We start from the raw sequence: 21709 nt of genomic DNA, 5'->3' as shown, positions 1-21709 counted from the left end.
TCGGAGCATACCGCAAATGATTTCCTTCACTCGCCGGCGCTAAGGCTGCCCTCTCCTGCCTTTTATAGAAAGTGGAGGTAAAGTCTTTTCAAAGCAAAGGCAGTGTGCATCTATTGGAGGGGGAGGGAATGTTCAAAAAAGTAATTTACCTGTGCAGATGGTTATTTAGCCAGGCAAAAGATCTTATCGAAAACGGCCTACCCTACAGTTTCTGTATTTTTACGGAAGCATTCCCAGGGGCAGCGTTAGGAGAGGACGCTACATTGCACATATTTCAGGATTTTCAAAACTACCGTATTCGCGTTTTTTCAAGATTTGCGGAGGTTCCTGGAATGGAACCCCCACGAATATCAGGGGAGTACTGTACTTTGTTATGCTTATTTCTATGTGCTTCTTGTTTGTAACCAGTCATGTCCTAAAATTTATTCTGCAATAATTCTGGGAGGGGGGCACTGGCCCGAATATAAACCGGGACCCCATTTTTGGGCCAATTTTTTTGACCCCAAAATCCCGGTTTATATTCGAGTATATATGGTATATTTTTTTTTCTCCTCTTTCTATCTTTCATGTAGTCTGTATTTCCCCCCTCATGCAATATGTCTTTCTTTACCCTTCTCCTTGCCACCTTGGTCTCTGTGCTGGAAACTGCCAGGCAGGATGCTTTTTAATCCTGGGGCTGCAAGATTATTGTGCTTTCTTCCTTCGTAGGAAGGAGATGGTCGAGAAGTGCTTTCCTTTGAGTTTCAGAAGATAAAGTATTATCACGAGGATAATGAGAAGAAAGAATTTATTCCTGTGGCATTCCCTGTAGAGTATCCATTATCCTACTACCAGACTGCAAAAGGCTACCAGGATGATGCTGAAATCAGAGTTGCTGAAAAGAAATATGGAACAAACAGGTGTGTACTGTATGTGAGTATCTGAGTAATGAAAGGGGCCCACATGTAAAGGGAGTGGCAGTTTTGTGAAGTGAGGAGTACATATTCCTGTGTGATTAGGGCAGTGGGGTTTTTGAGATAACCCTAATGAATATGCATGAGAAAGATTTGCATATAATGAAGGTGACAGGCATGCAAATCTGCTCCATGCATATTCATTAGAGCTATCCTGTGCTAGGGTATAATTCATATTTCCAGTGCAATAGGTGTGTCATTCTAGACAAGCCATGAACCATATGCATAAGGTATCAACTTTTTTTATTTTTATTTTTTATTTATTCAGTTTTCTATACCATTCTTCCAGGGGAGCTCAGAACGGTTTACATGCATTTATTTATTCAGGTACTCAAGCAGTTTTCCCTCTCTGTCCCAGCGGGCTTACAATCTATCTAACGTACCTGGGGCAATGGGGGGATTAAGTGACTTGCCCAGGGTCACAAGGAGCAGCGTGGGTTTGAACCCACAACCTCAGGGTGCTGAAGCTGTAGCTTTAACCACTGCGCCACACTCTCCCAATTTTTTCTGTGCTCCTCCTCCTTCGCTGAGAGCTCTACTGCCACCTGCAGTTTTTCCCTTCTGCACGTGTGCTGGAACCAGTGTTTCTGTTCCTCTCTCTCCTTTTTATTATTTTATTTGTTGTTTTTAAATGCTCGGAACTTCTCACCTTTATTCTCATCTCTGCCAGCGTAGGGAAGAACTAAACTTAAATACAAAAAGTGAGTGAAAAGCTCACGAGGTGGGGTGTCAGATATGACCAATCCAAGCAATAGTGTTTTCAGAGGTCTAGCAGTTCTTCATTCATCCCCCTCTGTCCTCATATATATAGAGTAATTTTTTTTTTTTTTTGAGTTTTTATATTCATATGTGTCTTCTTTTATATACCAATTTTTTATATATATATATATTCATGTGTGTATTCAAAAAGGTCTATCTTATAAGAACTTATCTTCAATTCATGATAGGCATTGATAGAGCATGTCTTATGTTCCGACATTCACCACTTATAAGATAGACCTTTTTGAATACACACATGAATATATATATATATAAAAAATTGGTATATAAAAGAAGACACATATGAATATAAAAACTCAAAAAAAAAAAAAAAAAAAAAAAAATTACTCTATATATATGAGGACAGAGGGGGATGAATGAAGAACTGCTAGACCTCTGAAAGCACTATTGCTTGGATTGGTCATATCTGACACCCCACCTCGTGAGCTTTTCACTCACTTTTTGTATTTAAGTTTAGTTGTTCACTTTTTGTTTTTTCACGAAACGTATGTAAAGGATAGCGTAGGGAAGAAGCAGACTAAGGTCTATAGCCCACAGGCCAATCCCAAGCTCGGGGCTGTCCCCGCTTACCTTATCACCTACTGCTTAGCATGGGTTTGAGTGCAAGTTGTTTGGCATCCGTAGGAGGCTCAGTGGTGTCTTGCAGGGTGCCAGCTGCATTTTCTACCTCCCTTTTCTGCTAGCGTATCTGTTGGTCCGTGGGGGTGGAGGTGCGGTCAGACGCCGTGTCTGACTGGCAGCCTGAAAATCAGCATTGAAGAGGAGCATCTCAGCATGAGGCAGTGATTCTTTTCCTTTCTAGCTACTGTAAAGAGCTTAGGCAGGCTGCAGCACATTGCTAGCACAGTTTACAGTGAGTAAGGCTGTTAAGGGGTGGGTGTTGTGTGAAAAACAAGTTTTTAAGATTCCTGCATGTTCTCCTAGGTCCCCTCCTACAAAATATTAAATTTGGCAATTTTTTTACTTTTGTAAGTTAGTTATTTTAGCGTTTTTAGGTGTGAAAATCTTGATGGCGGCCATCTTGGATTTTTAGTGATCTTTTTTACTAAAGTTCCCTGCACTTACAAAACTTCACTTTCAGTCTCATAACTGGTTGGGATGGAGTCCTTGGGCTCTTTTACCCCAGATTCATGCAATGATTGCGCAAGCTCTGTGCTTCAGGAACTTCCTTGTGCCACATGCCGCGCCGCACAGACAGGAGAGGTGGGAGAGGCCAGCTTAATCTCTCCTTTACTTGCTCAGCTGGTAAAAAGGACGGCAAGCACTTTGTGCGGCCTTCTCTATTTTTGGGGACTGGAAATTGTGAATGTTTCATGCAAAAGGTCACGGACGTCCTGCAGTCCACGAAACACAAAGTAGTGTCATCATAGGGTGACTCCTCAAGCCCTGGTAAGGCTTTCTTCTCAGATTTTGTGAATTTTATGTGAAAAGCGTTTCGGAAGAGCCGTACTCCTCCTCCGCATTCCCACTGCACATCGGAATTGCCTCATCATGATGTAGCCTCTCAGGGCATATCTGCTTCTCAGTTTGCCACTGTTCGGGTCTTGGGAGACCTGTTTACAGGGGATTTTGATGATGAGCATAATTTTACTGTTCCTTTACTGTTTATAAATGCTCCTTCCCTGACAAGGGGCCAGGGAAATATACTGGCACTTTGGATTCTCATTGCTTTGCTAGATCTCCTTTTAGAGTCTCTGCATGAACTGATTTTGGACACACAACCAGCTTTTGCTGTCTCCTCCTCCTCCTTTTGTTGTGGAGTGAGGGTTCAATCCTTTGTGTTTCCCTGGCTTCCATCAGACCACTGAACAAACCTCCATCCCCCCTCTTGAGATCTTGACATAGTTCACCAAAGCTCCATTCGAGCTACTGGAAGAAGTGTCCTTCTTGGACTTGACATTTGGGCATTTTTTTTTGTTAGCTGTGACCTCAGTGAGACGAGTCTTGGAGCTTCAGGTTCTTTCTTGTAAAGAGCCTTTCCTTAGAATCTCAGAGACTGGGGGTTCCCTATGAACTGTTCCTTCTTTTCTGTCGAAGGTGGTTTTGGCGTTTCATGTTAATCAATAAGTCCGATTATCTGAATTCCAGTCCATCGGTTCTAAGAAACAGGACTGCATTTGAAGATGTTGGATGTGAGAAGAGTGCTTCTTTGTTTCCTGGAAGTCACCAACAAATTTAGACTCAATGACCATCTGTTTGTGCTGACTAAGCCTGTCTCTAAAGGCTACGATTTCCAGATGAATCCATAAAGCCATTTCATCAGCCTACATTATCTGTGGAAAACAGTTTCCTGTTTCTGCTAAGGCGTTTTCGACTAGAAGTTTCCTTCATCATTGGCTGAGGCTAGGGCAGGCTCTCCAGCAGAGATTTGTAGAGCTGCGACTTGGTCCATTCTACACCCATTTGCAAAATTGTACAGGGTGGACATTGTGGCAAGAGATGACTCTGCCTTGGAATCCACAGTGTTATGGGCTGGCACAGTCAGCCTGCCCTAACTTTCTGGGACTGCTTTTGTGCGTCCCGCTTACCCAGAATGACACACCTATTGCACTGGAAAAAGAGATTATGTCCTTACCTTGATCATATCTTTTCCAGTAGATAGGTGTGTCATTCTGGACCCCCGTCCTGTCCTTCCTGCACATGCCTACTGTCTTATATCTTTGGATGCCAGTCAGTCCTTTGGGTCCTAAAGAAGTCTGTATAATATGTTTATAGTCTCTACAGTGGTACTACCTGAGAATCTTTGATGCTTCTGTTGGCTGTTGCTTATTCATTGAGTGCTCAAGTGTTCTTATGTTTGAGCAGAACAGTTGATTTGTTTAGGAAATTTCCCATTTTTGTCCTTCACATAATTTTGATAGAGCTCTTGAATTCTGGAGTTCTAACTGCAGGTAGCAGTAGAGCTCCCAGTGAAGTAGGAGGATCATAGAAAAAATCAAGAGTGGATTCCTTCTGCATATGCGCAGCTGTGTTCCATGTGCACTGCGACCTGCGAGGGGGCGAAGTTTGCACGGATGTGGTGCCTTCCACCTCTGGGGAGACTTGAGCCTTCTGCCCCAATTTCCATGAATATTACATCTGGGGACTCGAGAGAGCGAGAGAGCGCTGGCAGTGTATTGGTGAAACTCAAGCACAATTCCAAAGAAAAGCCTCATAAGTCTTACAAGCATTCTGTCAGAGGCGCACAGGACGGCTCGCTGTGGGAGATCTTTTTCCCCCAGAATTTGTGAATATGTTCTATCAGGCATACTTAATTAAGAAGTCCATCCTGTGGTCACCCCACCAATGTCTGGGCCATCTGTGGGGACTATGCCTCCGCTGGGCCTGAGTCTTTCACTTTGTTTTCAAGTGGGAACCCCGGCGTGGTAAAGAATGATGCCTGCAATTGCGTCAGGCACTCTCTTCATTCCTCTGCTTTCATAGGGAGGTTTGGCAGTGTCCATAGATGTGGCAAATTTGGCAGAGCTCCGTGATCAGGATCCGTATGGTTCCAGGGACCTGGCTGATGATTCCACAGTATGCAGGTTCTTCAAACCTGTTTGTCTGGAGGACCTCATTACAGAATTTCTGTAGGAATTAAAACTTCAGCTGGATCAGCCAGTCCATCAGAATGTTCTCTCATAAGTGATCAGAGGCCGCTAACTGCCTCCTTTCCTGATAACCCCAATGTGGTTCACATCCTGTTGGAGATTTGGGATAACCCGGAGGGTCCCTTGAAATGTGCTCGGGCCTTGGCAAGGCTATATCCCCTGGCAGTCAGTTTTGCCAAGCGCTTTGCTTCTCTGAAGGTGGATTCAGCTATGACTCAGGTCACCAAGCGTACTTCCCTCCCTTCTTATGGCGGGGTGGTCCTGATGGATGTTTAGGACAGGCATGTGGATTTCATCCTTAAATGCCTTTTTGATTCGGCTGTAGCTGGTGTCAAGATGACGACAGCCTTGTCCTTTGTTGCTGGGGTGGGGCAATCCAAATTACGCCGTGACCCTGACACTGTGGTGCTGCATGATTTGGACTTTCTCATCTCCTTATATGATGCCTTATATGACATATTGAAAGTTTTCGCCAAGCTGTACGCTTCTTCAGTGGAGGATGCTGTGGTTCAGGCAGTGATCTCCTCTAAGGCCACCTTGAGCAAGTTGCTCTTTAAGGGACAGCTTCTGTTCAGCCAGGGTCTGGATGACCTCATAGCAAGTGTACAAGACTACAAACCCAAAGCTTTGTCCAGGAACATGTCACGTCCTGCCAGGTGTTCAGGGCATTCTAATTTTCATCCCTTTCGATGTCTTCACCAATATGTCGGTCCTCCTGCCTCAGGGCAGAGGTACCCTTCGTCCTCCAGGCCCTGTTTCAGCAGTCCTAAAATAGATGTCCAGCAACCCTTCCTAAGAAACAGCTCTGACGCCAGGCATCCAGCCTCTCTCCTATGAATCAGGTGGCGGCTGTTGGCTATCCTAGTGGAATGGGAGACCATTGCATCCAACAACTGGGTCTTGGAGGTACTGCACAACAGGCTCAAATTGGAGTTTCGCCGTCCTCTCTCCGAGTACTTTCTAGATTCCCCTGCAGACCACCTCAAGAAGGTGCTTCGGGTGCAGGCCATGGTCTGCAAACCATTGGATCTTGCAGCAATCAAGTCATAGGGTGACTTGGGCTATAGGAGATACGCGATATACTTCATCGTTCCAAAGAAAGGCTCCGAAGATTGGAGACTGATCCTGGATTTCAAATCGGTCAATGCGACACTGATGGTGTGCTGCTTCTGCATGGAGACAATGTGTTCCATCATTGCCTCAGTGGCATTGGGGGAGTTTCTGGCCTCCCTGGATCTCACGAAGGTGTACAGTGGTACCTTGGATTACAAGCATAATCCGTTCCAGGAGCATGCTCGTAATCCAAAATGCTCGTTTATCAAAGCGAGTTTCCCCATAGGAAATAATGGAAACTCGCTTTGATACGTTCCCACCCCCCACCCCCGATAACCGGCATCGCTCCCCCCCCCGCTTGCAAAGGCCCCCTCGCTCCAACCGCCCCCCCCCACCAGTACAACTTAAATTTACCCACCTCCCCGTCTAGCACCGGCATGCAGGCACAGCTCGTGTGCCTAGAAGATCTTCCGGCTTCGGTTCATAGACAAAGTGCGCCTTTGTCCCAGCGCGCTTTTGACCTGACACCTCCGACTTCTGCCTGCCTTGAGCATGCATCTGCGCATGCTCAAGGACTTCTATTCTCCCTCTCGCCGGAGGTGTCAGGTCAAAAGCGCACCGGGACAAAGGCGCGCTTTATCTATGAACCGAAGCCGGAAGCCGGAAGATCTTCTAGGCACACGAGCTCTGCCTGCGTGCCGATGCCAGTGCTGGTGCTAGACGGGGAGGTGGGTAAATTTAAGTTATACTGGCGGGGGGGCCGGTTCACGCGGTGGGGGGGGGGTGCTGATTGGAGCGAGGGGTCCTTTGCGAGCGGGGGGGGGGGAAGCGATGCCGGTTATCGGGGGGGGGGGGGGTGCTTGCAAATCAAGTCAACACTCGGTTTGTGAATCAAAAGTTTGCTGAGTGTTTTGCTCGTCTTACAAAACACTCGCAAACAGGGTTACTCGCAAACCGAGGTTTGACTGTATCTTCATTTCCCTATTTTTCCGGTGCACAGGAAGTTTCTGCGGTTTCACATCCTGGAGCAGCACTTTCAGTTTGCGGGTCTTCCCTTCAAATTGGCGACGCCACCCAGGACCTTCACCAAGGTGATGGTGGTAGTGGCAGCGCATTTCCACTCTCTGGGTGTCCTAGTCCACCCATATCTGGACGATTAGCTGATCAGAGCTCCCTCTCGGACCGAGGGGATCCAGGAAGTTCAGCAGGTGGTTCACTGGGTTGAGTGATCAACCTTCAGAAGAGTCACTTGTAGTTCACCCAGGATTTGGAGTACCTGGGGGTCCACTTTCACACGGGACAGAACAAAATGTTCCTTCCCATATCCTGTTAAGAGAAGATTTGGAAAGTCATCAGAGAACGTCTGGCCACTCAGACCCTGATGGCCTGGCAGTATCTCCAGGTCCTGGGGCTCATGGTGGTGACAATCGATGTAGTTCCATGGGCCAGAGCCAGATTGCGTCCCTTGCCGGAGATTCTTTTGTCCTGATGGAATCCGCAATGGGACCCATTGCTTGCTCTCCTGCCTTGGATGGCAGCGGGGTGCAGCAGCATGGTATGGTGGTTGCATCCCTTATCGCTGGCCAAGGGCTTCCCGCTCTGGATTTCAGATTGAGTGACTGTCAATGGCCGTGAGTCTCTCTGATTGTTCCAGTGCAGGGCTGTTCAGTGCCCTTGGAGCGCAAGTGGTCTATCAATCGCCCGGAACTGAGGGCAATTCATCTGGCCCTCTTGCATTTCCATGGTTGTCTCCATCATCAAGATGTCTGAGTGTTCTAGGACAATGCCACAGCGGTGGCTTATGTCAATCGGTAGGGGGGCACGAGGAGTCCCTCCCTGAGCAAGGAGGCTCGGTTGCTCTTTTGCCTGGGTGGAAAGACACCTGGTAGCACTGTCCGTGGCTCACTTGGCAGGCATCGACAATGTTCAGGCAGACTTTCTCAGTCGCCAGACATTGGACCCTGGAGAGAAGTCTCCCATAGAGCATTCGAATGCATAGTGCACCGATGGGGGACCAGTGTTCGACCTCATGATGACCGCAGCAAACAAGAAGGACAATCGGTTTTGCAGTTGTCATTGTGAGGCCGACAGAAACGGCCTGGATGCTGTGGTTCAGTCCTGTCATAGGAGGATCTTCTTCATGCCTTCTCTCCATGGCCCATAATAGGGTGTCTGTTGTGTAGTATAGCAGAGCACAGGGGCCGATGATCTTGGTGGCTTCTGATTGGTGGAGACGGCCATGGTATGCTGACCTGATGCGTCTTCGGCAGGGCTGGGAACTGCGATTGCCCTTTCACCCTCGTCTACTTACACAGGGGCCAATTGCTCTGCAAGACCCAGACCACTTTGGTCTTACGGCATGGTTCTTGAGCACATGGCCTTGACAGCCCATGTCTATTCTACTGCAGTGATAGCCATGTTGCTTCACAATAAACAAAGTCCATGGTTGCAGCCTACATGAAAGCTTGGCGGTGCTACCAGGCTTGGTGTTCCAGCTGTCAGGAGGATCCTTCTTCTCCCTTAGTTCCTTGGGTGCTAGAGTTTCTGCAGGATGGCCTGAAAAAGGGCCTTGCAGAGGCTTCCCTATGGGTTTAGATTGCAGGTCTGTCCTGCCTGGGCCCCATTGCTTTGAGGGGATCTTTGGCAGTGCATCCAGACATGGTTCATTTTCTAAGGGGCGTGGTTCGTCTGAGGTCTCCTTTGTGCCTCCCTTGTCTGATGTTCTCCGTTCCCTAGCTTCCCCGCCTTAAGAGCCTCTGGAGCAGGTGTCCTTGATGGATTCACTATCAAGACAGTCTTCCTTGTAGATGTCACATCAGCTTGGAGAGTTTTGGAACTTCAAGCTCTTTCTTGTCGGGATTTTTTCTTGCGTATTACGGATACCACAGTGCTCTTCCATATGGTTCCTTCCTTCCTTCCAAAAGTGGTTTTGGTCTTCCTTGTGAATCTGGAAGTTTGTCTTCTGGCATTTGTTCCTTCTGGTTCAAAGGCCCAGGACTGGGTGCTACGGTCCCTGGATGTGTGCAAGCTTTTGTTGAGGTATTTGGAGGTCACCAACAAGTATCGTGTCTCGGACCACCTGTTTGCCCTGGCAAGGGCAAGCCTGCCTCTAAGGCTACCATTTTGAGATGGATTAGAGCGGCCATTTCTGCAGCTTATGTAGCAGCAGGAAAGAAGCACCCCCTCGGGGTGCGGGCTCATTCTACCTGAGAGGTGTCCTCCTCCTTGGTCAAGTGTTTGGCAGTGTCTTCTAATGAGATTTGCAGGGCTGCTATGTGGGTCCTCCTTACACACGTTTACCAAGTTTTACAGGCTTGATATGGTGGCCAAACATGATCCTGCTTTTAGTGCCTCGGTGTTAACAGCAAGCTTATCAGTCCCACTCTGATGTTTTCGGGACTGCTCTGTTACATCCCACTGGTCCTGGAATAATAGGGGATTGTACAAGAACGAAAGATTAGGTTCTTACCTTTGCTAACCTTCTTTCTTGTAAATCCTCCCTTTATTCCGGGAAACCACCCTATGTATGCTTGATTCGCTGTCGCCTGTCTTGAAGTATTGGTAAGCTAGATTTAAGTTTCAGACCAGCCTTTACAAAAATGCCATCTGACTGGCTCTAGCACTAAATTTGTTTTTCTTGGGGGGGGGATCCCTGGTTTAGCACCCCCTTCTGACAGTGCAGACTGTGTCTCCCTTTAGCACTTTTTTTTGTCATTCAGGTTTCTAACATTTCAAAACTTGTTTTCTAGTTTTCATTGTTGCTGTTTTGCATATGTTAATATGAGCAGAACTGATTTGTTTGGGGAATTCCCTGTTTCCGTCTCTCTCTTGTTTATTATTTTCTGTAGATGCTCCTGGCTGCTTGAAGACTGAATGGTGTCCAAGGGGCTTGCTCCAGGATATGCTAGCAGAGGAAGGAGTTAAGACTTCAATTATCTGAGGCTTCATACAGGGTTTTGATATCTGAAGCCTCCAAAAATAGAGCATTTCAATTAATACAAATATTTTTTTCCTCAGGGCTGAAATGGTGGTTCCAGAATTCTTGCAACTTTTTAAAGAAAGAGCAACAGCACCTTTCTTTGTCTTTCAGGTAATAAACTTTTCATGTTGAAATTGGGTATGAATTTAACTTCCTGTTTCATAGTTATCCTTCAATGCTTCATGTGCATATAATCTGTGCAGAACTGATGTATCATTGAAATGACTCCATCATATTGTTGAAAGAGTTATGTTTAATACACAGCACAGGGGACTCTGGATCAGATTTGAATCTACTGTTCTCTGAAGGCAAGTAGGTCATATTCTCACATGTGGGTGACTTCATCCATGGAGCCGCGGTATGGATGCTTGAAAAAGTGTTGGCGCCCTACCGTGTATGTGCCTTCCTACCAGACTTGTGCGTGCAGGACCAGCAATCTCTTCGTCCTTGGTGAGAGGCACATTTTTTCTTAGTGGTTCCTCTCTGCCTCGGTTTCAAATTTGCTTATTTTGACATGTGGTGCCTTTCCTTCAGGGATCGTCAATAAATATGTTGAACAATAGAGGTCCCAGCACCGACCCCTGTGGAACTCCGCTCGTGACCCATTGCCAGGGCCAATACTCAGACTGGCAATGGGTCACGAGCGGAGTTCCACAGGGGTCGGTGCTGGGACATATTTATTGACGATCTGGAGACGGGGACAAAATGTGAGGTTATCAAATTTGCTGATGACACCAAACTCTGCAGCAGGGTTAGGAACACGGAAGACTGTGAAAACCTGCAAAGGGACCTAACGAGACTGGAAGACTGGGCAAATAAGTGGCAAATGAGTTTTAACGTAGAGAAATGCAAAGTCATGCATGTAGGGAAAAAGAACCCGATGTTCAGCTACAAAATGGGGGGAACACGGCTAGGGGTGAGTAACCTTGAAAGGGATCTGGGGGTGATGGTTGACACATCACTGAAACCATTGGCGCAATGTGCGACAGCCTCAAAGAAAGCAAACAGAATGCTGGGCATCATCAAAAAGGGTATCACAACCAGGACGAAGGAAGTCATCATGCCGCTGTATCGCGCAATGGTGCGCCCGCACCTGGAGTACTGTGTTCAATACTGGTCGCCGTACCTCAAAAAGGACATGGCGGTACTCGAGGGAGTGCAGAGGAGGGCGACTAAACTGATAAAAGGTATGGAAAATTTCTCTTACGCTGACAGGTTAAAAACGCTGGGGCTGTTCTCTCTGGAGAAGAGGAGACTTAGAGGGGACATGATAGAAACCTTCAAAATCCTAAAGGGCATAGAGAAAGTGAATAAGAACAGATTCTTCAAACTGTGGGGAGCCACAAGCACTAGGGGTCACTCGGAGAAATTGAAAGGGGACAGGTTTAGAACAAATGCTAGGAAGTTCTTTTTTACCCAGAGGGTGGTGGACACATGGAACAAGCTTCCGGAGGAGGTGATAGGCCAGAACTCTGTACAGGGGTTCAAGAAAAGTTTGGATAGGTTCCTGGAGGATAAGGGGATAGAGGGGTACAGATAGAACTTGAGGTAGGTTATAGAAGTGGCCAATAACCACTTCACAGGTCGCAGACCTGATGGGCCGCCGCGGGAGCGGACCGCTGGGCAGGATGGACCTCTGGTCTGACCCAGTGGAGGCAACTTCTTATGTTCTTATATGAAGGGGGTGCTGAAAAAGTTCTCAGCCCAGCCAAGAAGAGAATGACGTCGATATGGTTCAATCAGTAATCTGAAAATAGTGTCAAAATAAGATGACATTCTTTTTAGCTACAGTGACAAAATAATGCTCACAAGTTAGGAAGTTGGTTGGTTGGGCTGAGAACTTTTCAGCACCCACTCATATTTTAGTCTTGTCCCCATCTTTTTTAAGTTTCCTTTATTTTTGCGCCTCACAGGCCAGCTTAGGCCTTAGCACTGGTCAGGAGCGGCCTAGTGGCTAAAGAAGCTGCCTGATTCCCATTGCAGCTCTTTATGACTCTGGGCAAGTCACTTAACACTTCATTGCCCCAGGTACAAAATGGTGTACAAGTTAGAGGTCTGCACGGGAACGGGGATCGCGGGAATCCCCCCTAACCCACGGGGACCCCCCTCTAGCCCACGTGATTCCCAACGGGGATGGAAGGCTTTGGAAGCAGGGTTCGTCCATATAATATAATGGACACGTCAGCCTTAGTAAAAGAGGGGGGTTTATAAGTTAATTACCTGAACAGAAAACAAAAAAAGGGTTCCACCAAAGAGATTCCACAAGGAAAACAGCAGCGCAAACACACAAGAAACTGTGGAATTGATGATCTTGTCAGAAGTAATTGCTGCTTTTTATGGGGACGGGGCGGGTATGGAGGTAATTCCTTGCAGGGATGGGTGGGAACGGAGAGGATCCTGGCGGGGACGGATGGGGACGGAGAGGATCCTGGCGGGGACGGAGAGGATCCTGGCGGGGACGGAGAGGATCCTGGCGGGGACGGATGGGGACGGAGAGGATCCTGGCGGGGACGGATGGGGACGGAGAGGATCCTGGCGGGGACGGATGGGGACGGAGAGGATCCTGGCAGGGACGGATGGGGACGGAGAGGATCCTGGCGGGGACGGATGGGGACGGAGAGGATCCTGATGGGGACGGGTGGAGACAGAGAGGATCCTGGCGGGGACGGATGGGGACGGAGAGGATCCTGGCGGGAACGGGTGGGGATGGGTGGGATTTCTGTCCCCGTGCAACTCTCTAGTACAAGTCTCATTCCCTTTACATTTGGTGAGCACCTCTGTTTCACTATAGAGTCATTAGATTTAGCCATGACTGATTTTCCTCCTGTGTCATTTAAAGTTCCCACTGGCTTTAAGCATTGCATTCAGTGCAATAGGACCATAAGAACATAAGAATTGCCGCTGCTGGGTCAGACCAGTGGTCCATCGCGCCTAGCAGTCTGCTCACGCGGCGGCCTCCAGGTCAAGACCTGTGCCCTAACCGAGACCAGCCCTACCTGCGTTCGTTCTGGTTCAGCAGGAACTTGTCCAACCTTGTCTTGAATCCCTGGACCCACATTCCTGGTGTATTCAGTGTTTGGGGCCAGAACATAATCATTTAAATTGTCATCTTTGCTTGCATATGCAGAGAACACAGAAATCCAGAGAGGCTCAGAAACAGAAAATTTTTGAGCCAGGTGCGAATCGTCAACTTTGGTATTGATATCAGCATCTGATCTAGCATTGGGAACATTAGTCCTCATGCCACAGAGACCTGTAACTGACACTAGGAGTTGCCCTGCATTGAGTGGGTCTCCTTGTGCCTTAGTGCCAGGAACTGAGTAGGTCCATTGGGACCAGTCCGCATCAGAACTGATACCGAGGAGATATGGGAATTTGACATCGTCCTCGTTGTCACCAAGGGGACATTATGCTGTCTGGGTCATTTCTAGGGGGACATTCAAAAGGTAGAGGCACCTCTCTCAGCGAGCACCTTCTGCACTCTTCTAGGAGGTATTTGAATAAGTCAGAGAGAGCATCTTACTACTCTCATAGGTGTAGGTCCAATCCTTGGCACACCCAGCAAGTTCTCAACAGTGTGCAGAGAAGCCCCAACTGACTCCCCAGTTAAACAAGAGGCACATTTTTGACTGTTCTGTACTATACTAGATGACTTATGAGTAGGAAGGAGGCTGAGGCTTTTTTTCCAAGAAAGGTGGCCCGTTGTAACCTCCAATTGGTAGATTTTTCAAATAGTCCACTCCAGTTACGCTCATAGCAAGAAAAAACACCAAATTGCCCTAAGAGAGCCACTTCATACAGCTCTCAAAACAGGGAAATACTACTAGAAGAACTCTGTCCTTCTAAAGACCAGTGCAGTCGAACCAGTTCCATAGGGGGAGGAAGGGCTGGTATTCTATTCTAACTACTTCCTTGTTCTAAAGAAGATATCTCATCCTAGACCCAGGGCTCTGAACAGATATCTGGGCAAGGAAAAGTTCAAGATGGTTTTTCTGTGCTCTCCTCTTTCAGTGATTCAGAAGTACAGTTAGTTATGCTCTCTGGACTTGAAGGATGCTCATCCTGATATAGGTCCAGGTCATAGGAAGTATCTTTGATTTCAGGTGGGAACATATCACTTCCAGTATAATTGTTGCCCTTTGGCCTCGTATCAGTTCCCAGAATCATTATCAAATATCTAATAATAGTTGCAGCATCACTACATGGAATAGGAGTCCATGTGTTCCCCTACCTGAACAACTGTCTGATGAAGATTTCATCAAGGGAAGGTGCTCAGGAGTCAGTGCAGAGCACTATTCAGGTGTTAAAGCTACTAGGGTTCATTTTAAACTACCTCAAGTCCCATTTTACCCCAGTTCAATGATTGGAATTCATAGGAGCCCTGCTAGACACAGTACAGGCTTGAACTTTTCTTCCTGTAGCTTGGGCAGACACACTCCTCACTCTAGCCATTGTTTTGAACCTGCCAGCATGTCACAGTGCGGGAAATGGTGAGATTACTGGGTCTCATGGCCTGTATTGTGCAAGTCACACCCTTGGCATTATCACACATTGGACCAGGCCAATAAGGCCTATGGGAACCTAGCAGATGTCATCCAGGTGACCTCAGAATTGGTACATGTCCTTCTCTGGTGGACAATTCATTCCAAGATGAATAGTCCTCAGACTGATCTTGTTCAACTCTGTTGTTGCTGGGAGATCCCCATACAAATAAAAAAATAAGTGTAACATGCTCCCCAAAAATTTCAAAAATAAAAATATTAAAACAATATACAGAAATCCCAGTGAAAAATCTCACAAAAAGAGTCCACATAATAACAATAGCTTTTTCATATTTTGCCCTTCCTCTACACCAGGGGTGTCAAAGTCCCTCCTCGAGGGCCGCAATCCAGTCGGGCTTTCAGGATTTCCCCAATGAATATGCAGGAGATCTAGTAGCATACAATGAAAACAGTGCATGCAAATAGATCTCATGCATATTCATTGGGGAAATTCTGAAAACCCGACTGGATTTTGGCCCTCGAGGAGGGACTTTGACACCCCTGCTCTACACCAATCATGTTTCACACCGTTGCTTCGTCAGGAGGAAGATTTATATTTGTATGGTTCCAGTAAAAAAAGAAAAAACACGGGATATGATCCATAGTATGCATATTCAGATCTCTAAGTTTGTTCAATGACAAAGACCACTAACCAGTTTTGAAGTGGCCCCCTAGAGCCTATTTATGCTTTTGAAGGTGCGGTTTCTAGAATTTCACACAGTATTTCAATTGGGGCCTCACCAGAGACTTATAAGATGGCACTATAACCGCCTTTTTCCTATTGGCCATTCCTCTTCTTATGCACCCGAGCATCCTCCTGGCTTTGACCATCGCCTTTTTACCTGTTTTGCCACCGTAAAATTATCAGATGCAATTCCCCCCCAAGTCTTGCTCTTCTTTCGTACACAGAAGTACCGGTACTTCACCCCCCTGTACTATACTGTTCTCTTGAATTTTTGCAGCCCAAGTGTATGACCCTGCACTAGAGAATGACACGGGGACAAATTTTTCCCTGTCCCTGCAGCAACTCAATTTCCTCATCCTGTCCCTGTGAATTTTGCCGCTGTCTGTTCCTGCCCCATTCCTGTAAGCTCTGCCTTAACTGCACAAGCCTTCAATACTTATGATTTTATGTTTAAATGGTTTTTATTATTCCAGCAGTAAGAAGCAAATACAAACAGTAGTACCATTCAGGAAATAACATTTTCAACAATATAATCAGTTCCCCTCCCATCCCCAAGAATCCATGGCCAGTCCAACAGCTGAGAGTGGGAATAAAATCTTAAAGATTCAAAAGTCTACTGCGAGCACGCGGTGTGAGGTCCTGCCAGAAGTGCTCCCACACCTGACAAAATTTGTGACCCGGGCCAAGAGTCAAGTCTCCCATACTTATGATTTTAAAGTGTTTGAGATGAGGACAGAGTATACAGGAATGGAGCAGGGACAGGAAAAGAAATTGTGGGGACTGGGAAAAACTTGTCCCCTTGCCATTCTCTACTCTGCACATTTTATTATTAAAACTTAGTTGCCAATTACTTGACCATTTTAAAAACTTTGCTAGATCCTACCTCATATTATCCACACCCTCCAGAGTGTCAACCCTATTACAGTGTTTGATATCATCTGCCAAAAGACAAATTTTATCAGACTGACCTTCCACAATATCACTCACAAAGATGTTAAGAGTCGGCCCTGCGGCACTCAGCTAACAACGTCCTTATCTTCCAAGCAAACTCCATTTACCACAGCCCTCTGTCCCCTCCCACTTGACCATACTGAGAGCACTCAGTTTATTTATCAGTCGTTTATGCGGAACCGTGTCAAAGGCTTTGCTAAAATCCCAGTACATCATTTATCCCAGGACAAGCCGGCAGCATATTCTTGACTGATGGGTGACGGCACCGACGGAGCCCCGGTACGGACACTTTTAGAGTGATTGCACTCTAAGAACTTAGAAAGTTCTAGAGGCCCTCCCATATCCAACTATTTGGTCACCCAGTCAGAGAAATCAATCAGATTTGTTTTGACAAGACTCGCCTCTTGTAAAAACCATGTTGTCTCGAGTTCAGTAGTCAATTTGATTCTGGAAATCTCACTATCCTCCGCTTTAGAAGCATTTCCATAAGTGTACTTACTACCGAGGTCAGACTAACCAGCCCTCTAATTCCCAACCTCCTTCTTATTTTTGCTCTTGTGCAGAGGGACCACTGTCTTGAGAAAGCAATATTACACTTTAAAAAGTGTCTACACCAGGCTCTATGAATAATCGTACCCACATGTGAGAATAATTGGCTTGCTTTTCTTGGAGAACACCTCCTACAGGTAAGTACCTTTGCTTTATGATAGGGTAGAGATAGCTCTGGGTGGTATGTTGCTACAGCGATAATCAGACCCCCCCAAGTAGGGGACGTTTGATTACCGTATCAACATACCACTTGTAGCACAAAATTCTGGTATGACGGCAGTTAAAGCACAGCTCTATCCCCTGATGAAGCCGGTGGTCCACATAAGCATGAGTAATATTTAAGTTCTCTTGTATTTGTTTTACATTGGTCTGGGGACCCCTAACTACCTTTTACCTCATTTCGTGCTATTAAACCATACCAGGATAACCAGGAACTGTAATTTTATTTACCTACCCCAGGATCATTGGCTGTAAATACAAGTCTTTTTTGGGCAGGATAAGAACATAAGCAGTGCCTCTGCTGGGTCAGACCAGAGGTCCATCATGCCCAGCAGTCCGCTCACATGGCGGCCCATCAGGTCCAGGACCTGTATAGTATTCCTCTATCTACCCTTCTATCCCCTTTTCCTTCAGGAAATCATCCAATCCCTTCTTGAACCCCAAAACCGTACTCTGTCCTATCACGCCTTCTGGAAGTGCATTCCAGGTGTCCACCACCCTCTGGGTGAAGAAGAACTTCCTAGCATTGGTTCTGAATCTGTCCCCTTTTAATTTTTCGGAATGCCCTCTTATTCTCATAGTATTCGAAAGTTTGAAGAATCTGTCCCTCTCCACTTTCTCTATGCCTTTCATGATCTTGTAACTCTCTATCATGTCCCCTCTAAGTCTCCGCTTCTCCAGGGAAAAGAGCCCCAGTTTCTCCAGTCTTTCAGCGTCTGAAAGGTTTTCCATACCTTTTATCAAACGTGTTGCTCTCTTCTGGACCCTCTCAAGTATCGCCATATCTTTCTTTAGGTATGGCGACCAATACTGGATGCAGTACTCCAAATGCGGGCGCACCATCGCCCGATACAACGGCAGGATAACTTCTTTCGTTCTGGTTGCAATACCGTTCTTGATTATACCTAGCATTCTATTCGCTTTCTTAGCGACCGCTGCATGCCAAGCAAATAAACAACAATCCTGGTTGGGCAATTATATCACTGGAACCATGCAATCAAAAAGGGATTAAGACTGCACTATTTGATAAATTCATTTCTTAACTGAAGTCTCATTGTAACAGTACTTTTAATCTGCCTGTACTTTAGATAACATGCTGTACTTCTATTCTCAATACTTTGTACTTCGCTGATTGACCAGTTTCTCTTCTTTGTAAACCGCCTAGAAGTCATGTGATTGTTGGCTGTATAGAAGAATAAAGTTATTATTATTATTCATCCCCTAAACCAGGGGTGTCCAACCTGCGGCCCCGTGAAGTATTCTTAAAGCTTTACTAGATCCTACCTCATATTATCCACACCCTCTGGAGTCGAGGGCGATGCAGAGTTTTCCTCTGCTGCCCCCGGGTGTTTGCCATCTTGCCGGCTCCCTCCTCTGTCTTGCTGCAGCACTTGCGCATTTGTGCGGCCCCAGAAACATTTTTTTCGGTCAATGCGGTCCAGGGCAGCCAAAAGGCTGGACACCCCTGCCCTAAACTGTACCGTTCCCTCTGGGTTTTGCAGCCCAAATGCATGACCTTCCATTTCTTAGCATTAAATTTTAGCTACCAAATTTCAGACCATTCTTCACCAGGTCTTTCTTCACGTTCTTCACACCATCCGGCGTGTCTACTCTTTTGCCGATTTTGGTATCAATACATTTTTATTAATATAGAAAATGTCAATAAAGCTCAACATATAACAGATTGGGAGCTAGATGCACTAAAGTAGGGATCAGAATTTGAAGATAAGTGCTACACTCTTATTTAATACATTTTGCAATTTTGATATGTGCTCTTATATGGATGGAAGGGGTTATTTTTTGAAGAGTGGTTATATTGTGGGCTAACACAGCAGTACCATATATTGGGTCTGCTTTATCCTATGAGGTCTTTTTTCCTCCTTATAACACAATAAAAAAAATCATTTCTGTATTAATTGCTGGTTGAGTACCACTTTAATATGGGTTATCTGTGGATATATTTTTTTAAATCAATACATTTTTATTAATATAGCTAGATGCAATAAAGTCAATGATCGTCGCTAAACCAGTTTTAACTACTTTAGCAACCATTGCATTTACCGACTGGCTACACAAAACGGCTCACCATGTATTTTTCCTCTCGATCACCCACTTTCTGATCTGGCCATTCAAAATTTCACATGCACAATACCTGCCCCATTAAAAAAAACCAAACAAACCAAAAGCCCTTGCCTATGACAGCCCTCCCTGACGTCTCCCCAACAAACCAGTACCAGGGATCGACCCTCCATCCCACACTAGCGAAAATCGGCAGGAGGGATGCCCACTCCCTCCTGCCTTGCTGACCCCTCCTCCCCACAAGTGAGAAAAAATTGGCATTTGGGATGTGTCCATTCTCTCCTGCAAACAGAGGTATCACCAGGTGCCATCCCCCGAACCATCCTCTCCCCTTCCCCCTCCCCCCCAAAAAAAAGGCAGGAGGGATGCCCACTCCCTTCAGTCACCGGATGCTCCTCTGAACCCCCCCTCCCCAAACTCCCCCCTCCCCAATACCTTTGTGTGAAGAGAGCAGGAGGGAGGATCTGTCCCTGCAGCTCTGAGGCCCACCAATCCAAAATGGTGGGCCTTCCTCTCCTCGGCACATCATGTGTAGCCTAAGGCCCTGATTGGCTCAGACACCTAAGGCCCCTTCCAAGGGGTGGCCAATCAGGGCCTTAGGCTCCTCCGTCTGTATCCCGGCTCAGTCAAGGGATTCGGGGAGGTGGGGGGAGATTCGGGGGAGCATCCGATGGCAAGAGGGAGTGGGCAGGCCTCCTGCCTTTTTGGGGATGGGGGTATGGTTCGGGGAGTGGCACGGGGAGGGGGGGCTCCGTTGGCAGAAGGGAGTGGGCATCCTTCCTGTCAATTTTTTCTTGCGTGGGGGTTGGAGAGTCAGCATGGCCGGAGGGAATGGGCATCCCTCATTCTGATTTTTGCAGGGGGGAGGGGGGTCGGTCCCTAGTGCCGGTTCATTGGGGGGTTGTCGGGGAAGGCCATCATCGGCAGGATTGCTTTTCTCTCTTCTTTTCCTAAATGGGGCACATATTGTGCATGTGTAGCACATACACAGCATCTGTGCCCATTTAAAAATCAAAAGGTTTCCTGCCCCAAACAGCTGAGTGGCAGGATGCTTCCCCAGCCTCTCAGCTGTTCGAGTTTCCCCTGCCGGCTCTGCATATATGTGAGAGTCACTCTCACAGCGATCAGTCGGACGGGAGAGACGGGGATTACAACTAACCTCCACACGAATCATTTGCATGCAAAATTTTTAGTGCATCAATAGTTCTTTTAGAATCGGCCAAAAATTGTATTGGAGTGATCCCATGCAGTCTTTCCGATCCTGTTTAGAGCATCTAGCTCTGGAATCCCCAACAGTAATCGGAACCCCTAACAGTAAGCAAATTACAAACACAGTATTAAATCCCAGCCTCTAATACAAAATAACTGAATCCTTCCCCCACCCCAAGCAAGCAAGCCCTCAATCAGAACCAAAAATAATAGGTTTGCTAGGATTTCCTTCTGGCCGACATAGAAACATAGAAGATGACGGCAGATAAGGGCCATAGCCCATCAGGTCTGCCCACTCTACTTACCCACCCCCAAGTCTACTATCCTAGGGATCCCACTCCTGGTGACAGGTTCCCTTGGCTTAACCCTCTAAGGGATCCCACATGGGCATCCCATTTGCTCTTAAATTCTTGCACGCTGTTTGCCTCAATCACCTGCACCGGGAGCTCGTTCCAAGGATCAACCACTCTCTCGGTGAAGAAATATTTCCTAGTGTCACCATGAAATTTCCCGCCCCTGAGTTTGAGCGGATGCCCTCTTGTGGCTGAGGGTCCTTTGAGAAAGAGAATTTCTTCTTCCATCTCGACCTATGCCCCTCCCTTCCTGCAACTTCTGTCTCTGTCCATAAATAATCCTGGTGCTTCCATTTTTTGGCACTGGCATCATAGTGATGTTTCCTCTGATCGATGAGGCATTCCAAGCCGTCAACCAGGCGCAAGTGTAACAACCAGCCCTCTACAATGGACATCCTCATTGCAGCTGCTACTGCTACTGCTGCGTCTAAATTGGGTATTCCCCTCCCCGGTGCATCTTGGGATGCACCGGGGAGGGGCCTGAGGCTCTGATTGGCCCAGAGCGTTTAAGGCCCCTCCAAGTTTCTGTTGGTCTGCTGTCTAAGCCGTTTCTTCTGTTTCTCGTAAATTGCATGACATTTTCCTAGTGATGATCACACCTTTTAGGTTATAAAATTGACCCTGCATTTATTTTCAGTCTTAAGATCCTGAATGGATGATACTGTAAAAGGTGAGAGAGATCTTAGAACCATGCCTGTTAACACTACAGCTGAGAAAACTCTTTGGCTTGTGCATGCCATTTTTCTGAGCATTTCTTGATTAATAGCT

General features: G+C 46.7%; 1 protein-coding gene across 1 annotated transcript in view; it reads left to right on the top strand.

The window, feature by feature from the left end:
• The window catches only part of ATP13A1 (ATPase 13A1), a 149078-nt gene that overhangs the window by 15614 nt on the left and 111755 nt on the right, over positions 1–21709 (top strand). Inside the window, exons 3-4 of the mRNA XM_033916037.1 lie at positions 709–899; positions 10394–10466. Coding sequence (XP_033771928.1) covers positions 709–899; positions 10394–10466 — 264 coding nt within the window. The remainder of the gene's footprint in view (positions 1–708; positions 900–10393; positions 10467–21709) is intronic.

This window comes from Geotrypetes seraphini, chromosome 12 (genome assembly GCF_902459505.1).
Source record: "Geotrypetes seraphini chromosome 12, aGeoSer1.1, whole genome shotgun sequence".
In the NCBI taxonomy this organism is placed as follows: domain Eukaryota; kingdom Metazoa; phylum Chordata; class Amphibia; order Gymnophiona; family Dermophiidae; genus Geotrypetes; species Geotrypetes seraphini.
Note: the sequence above shows the minus strand (reverse complement) of the source record. Positions and strands in the feature narration are given on the sequence as shown.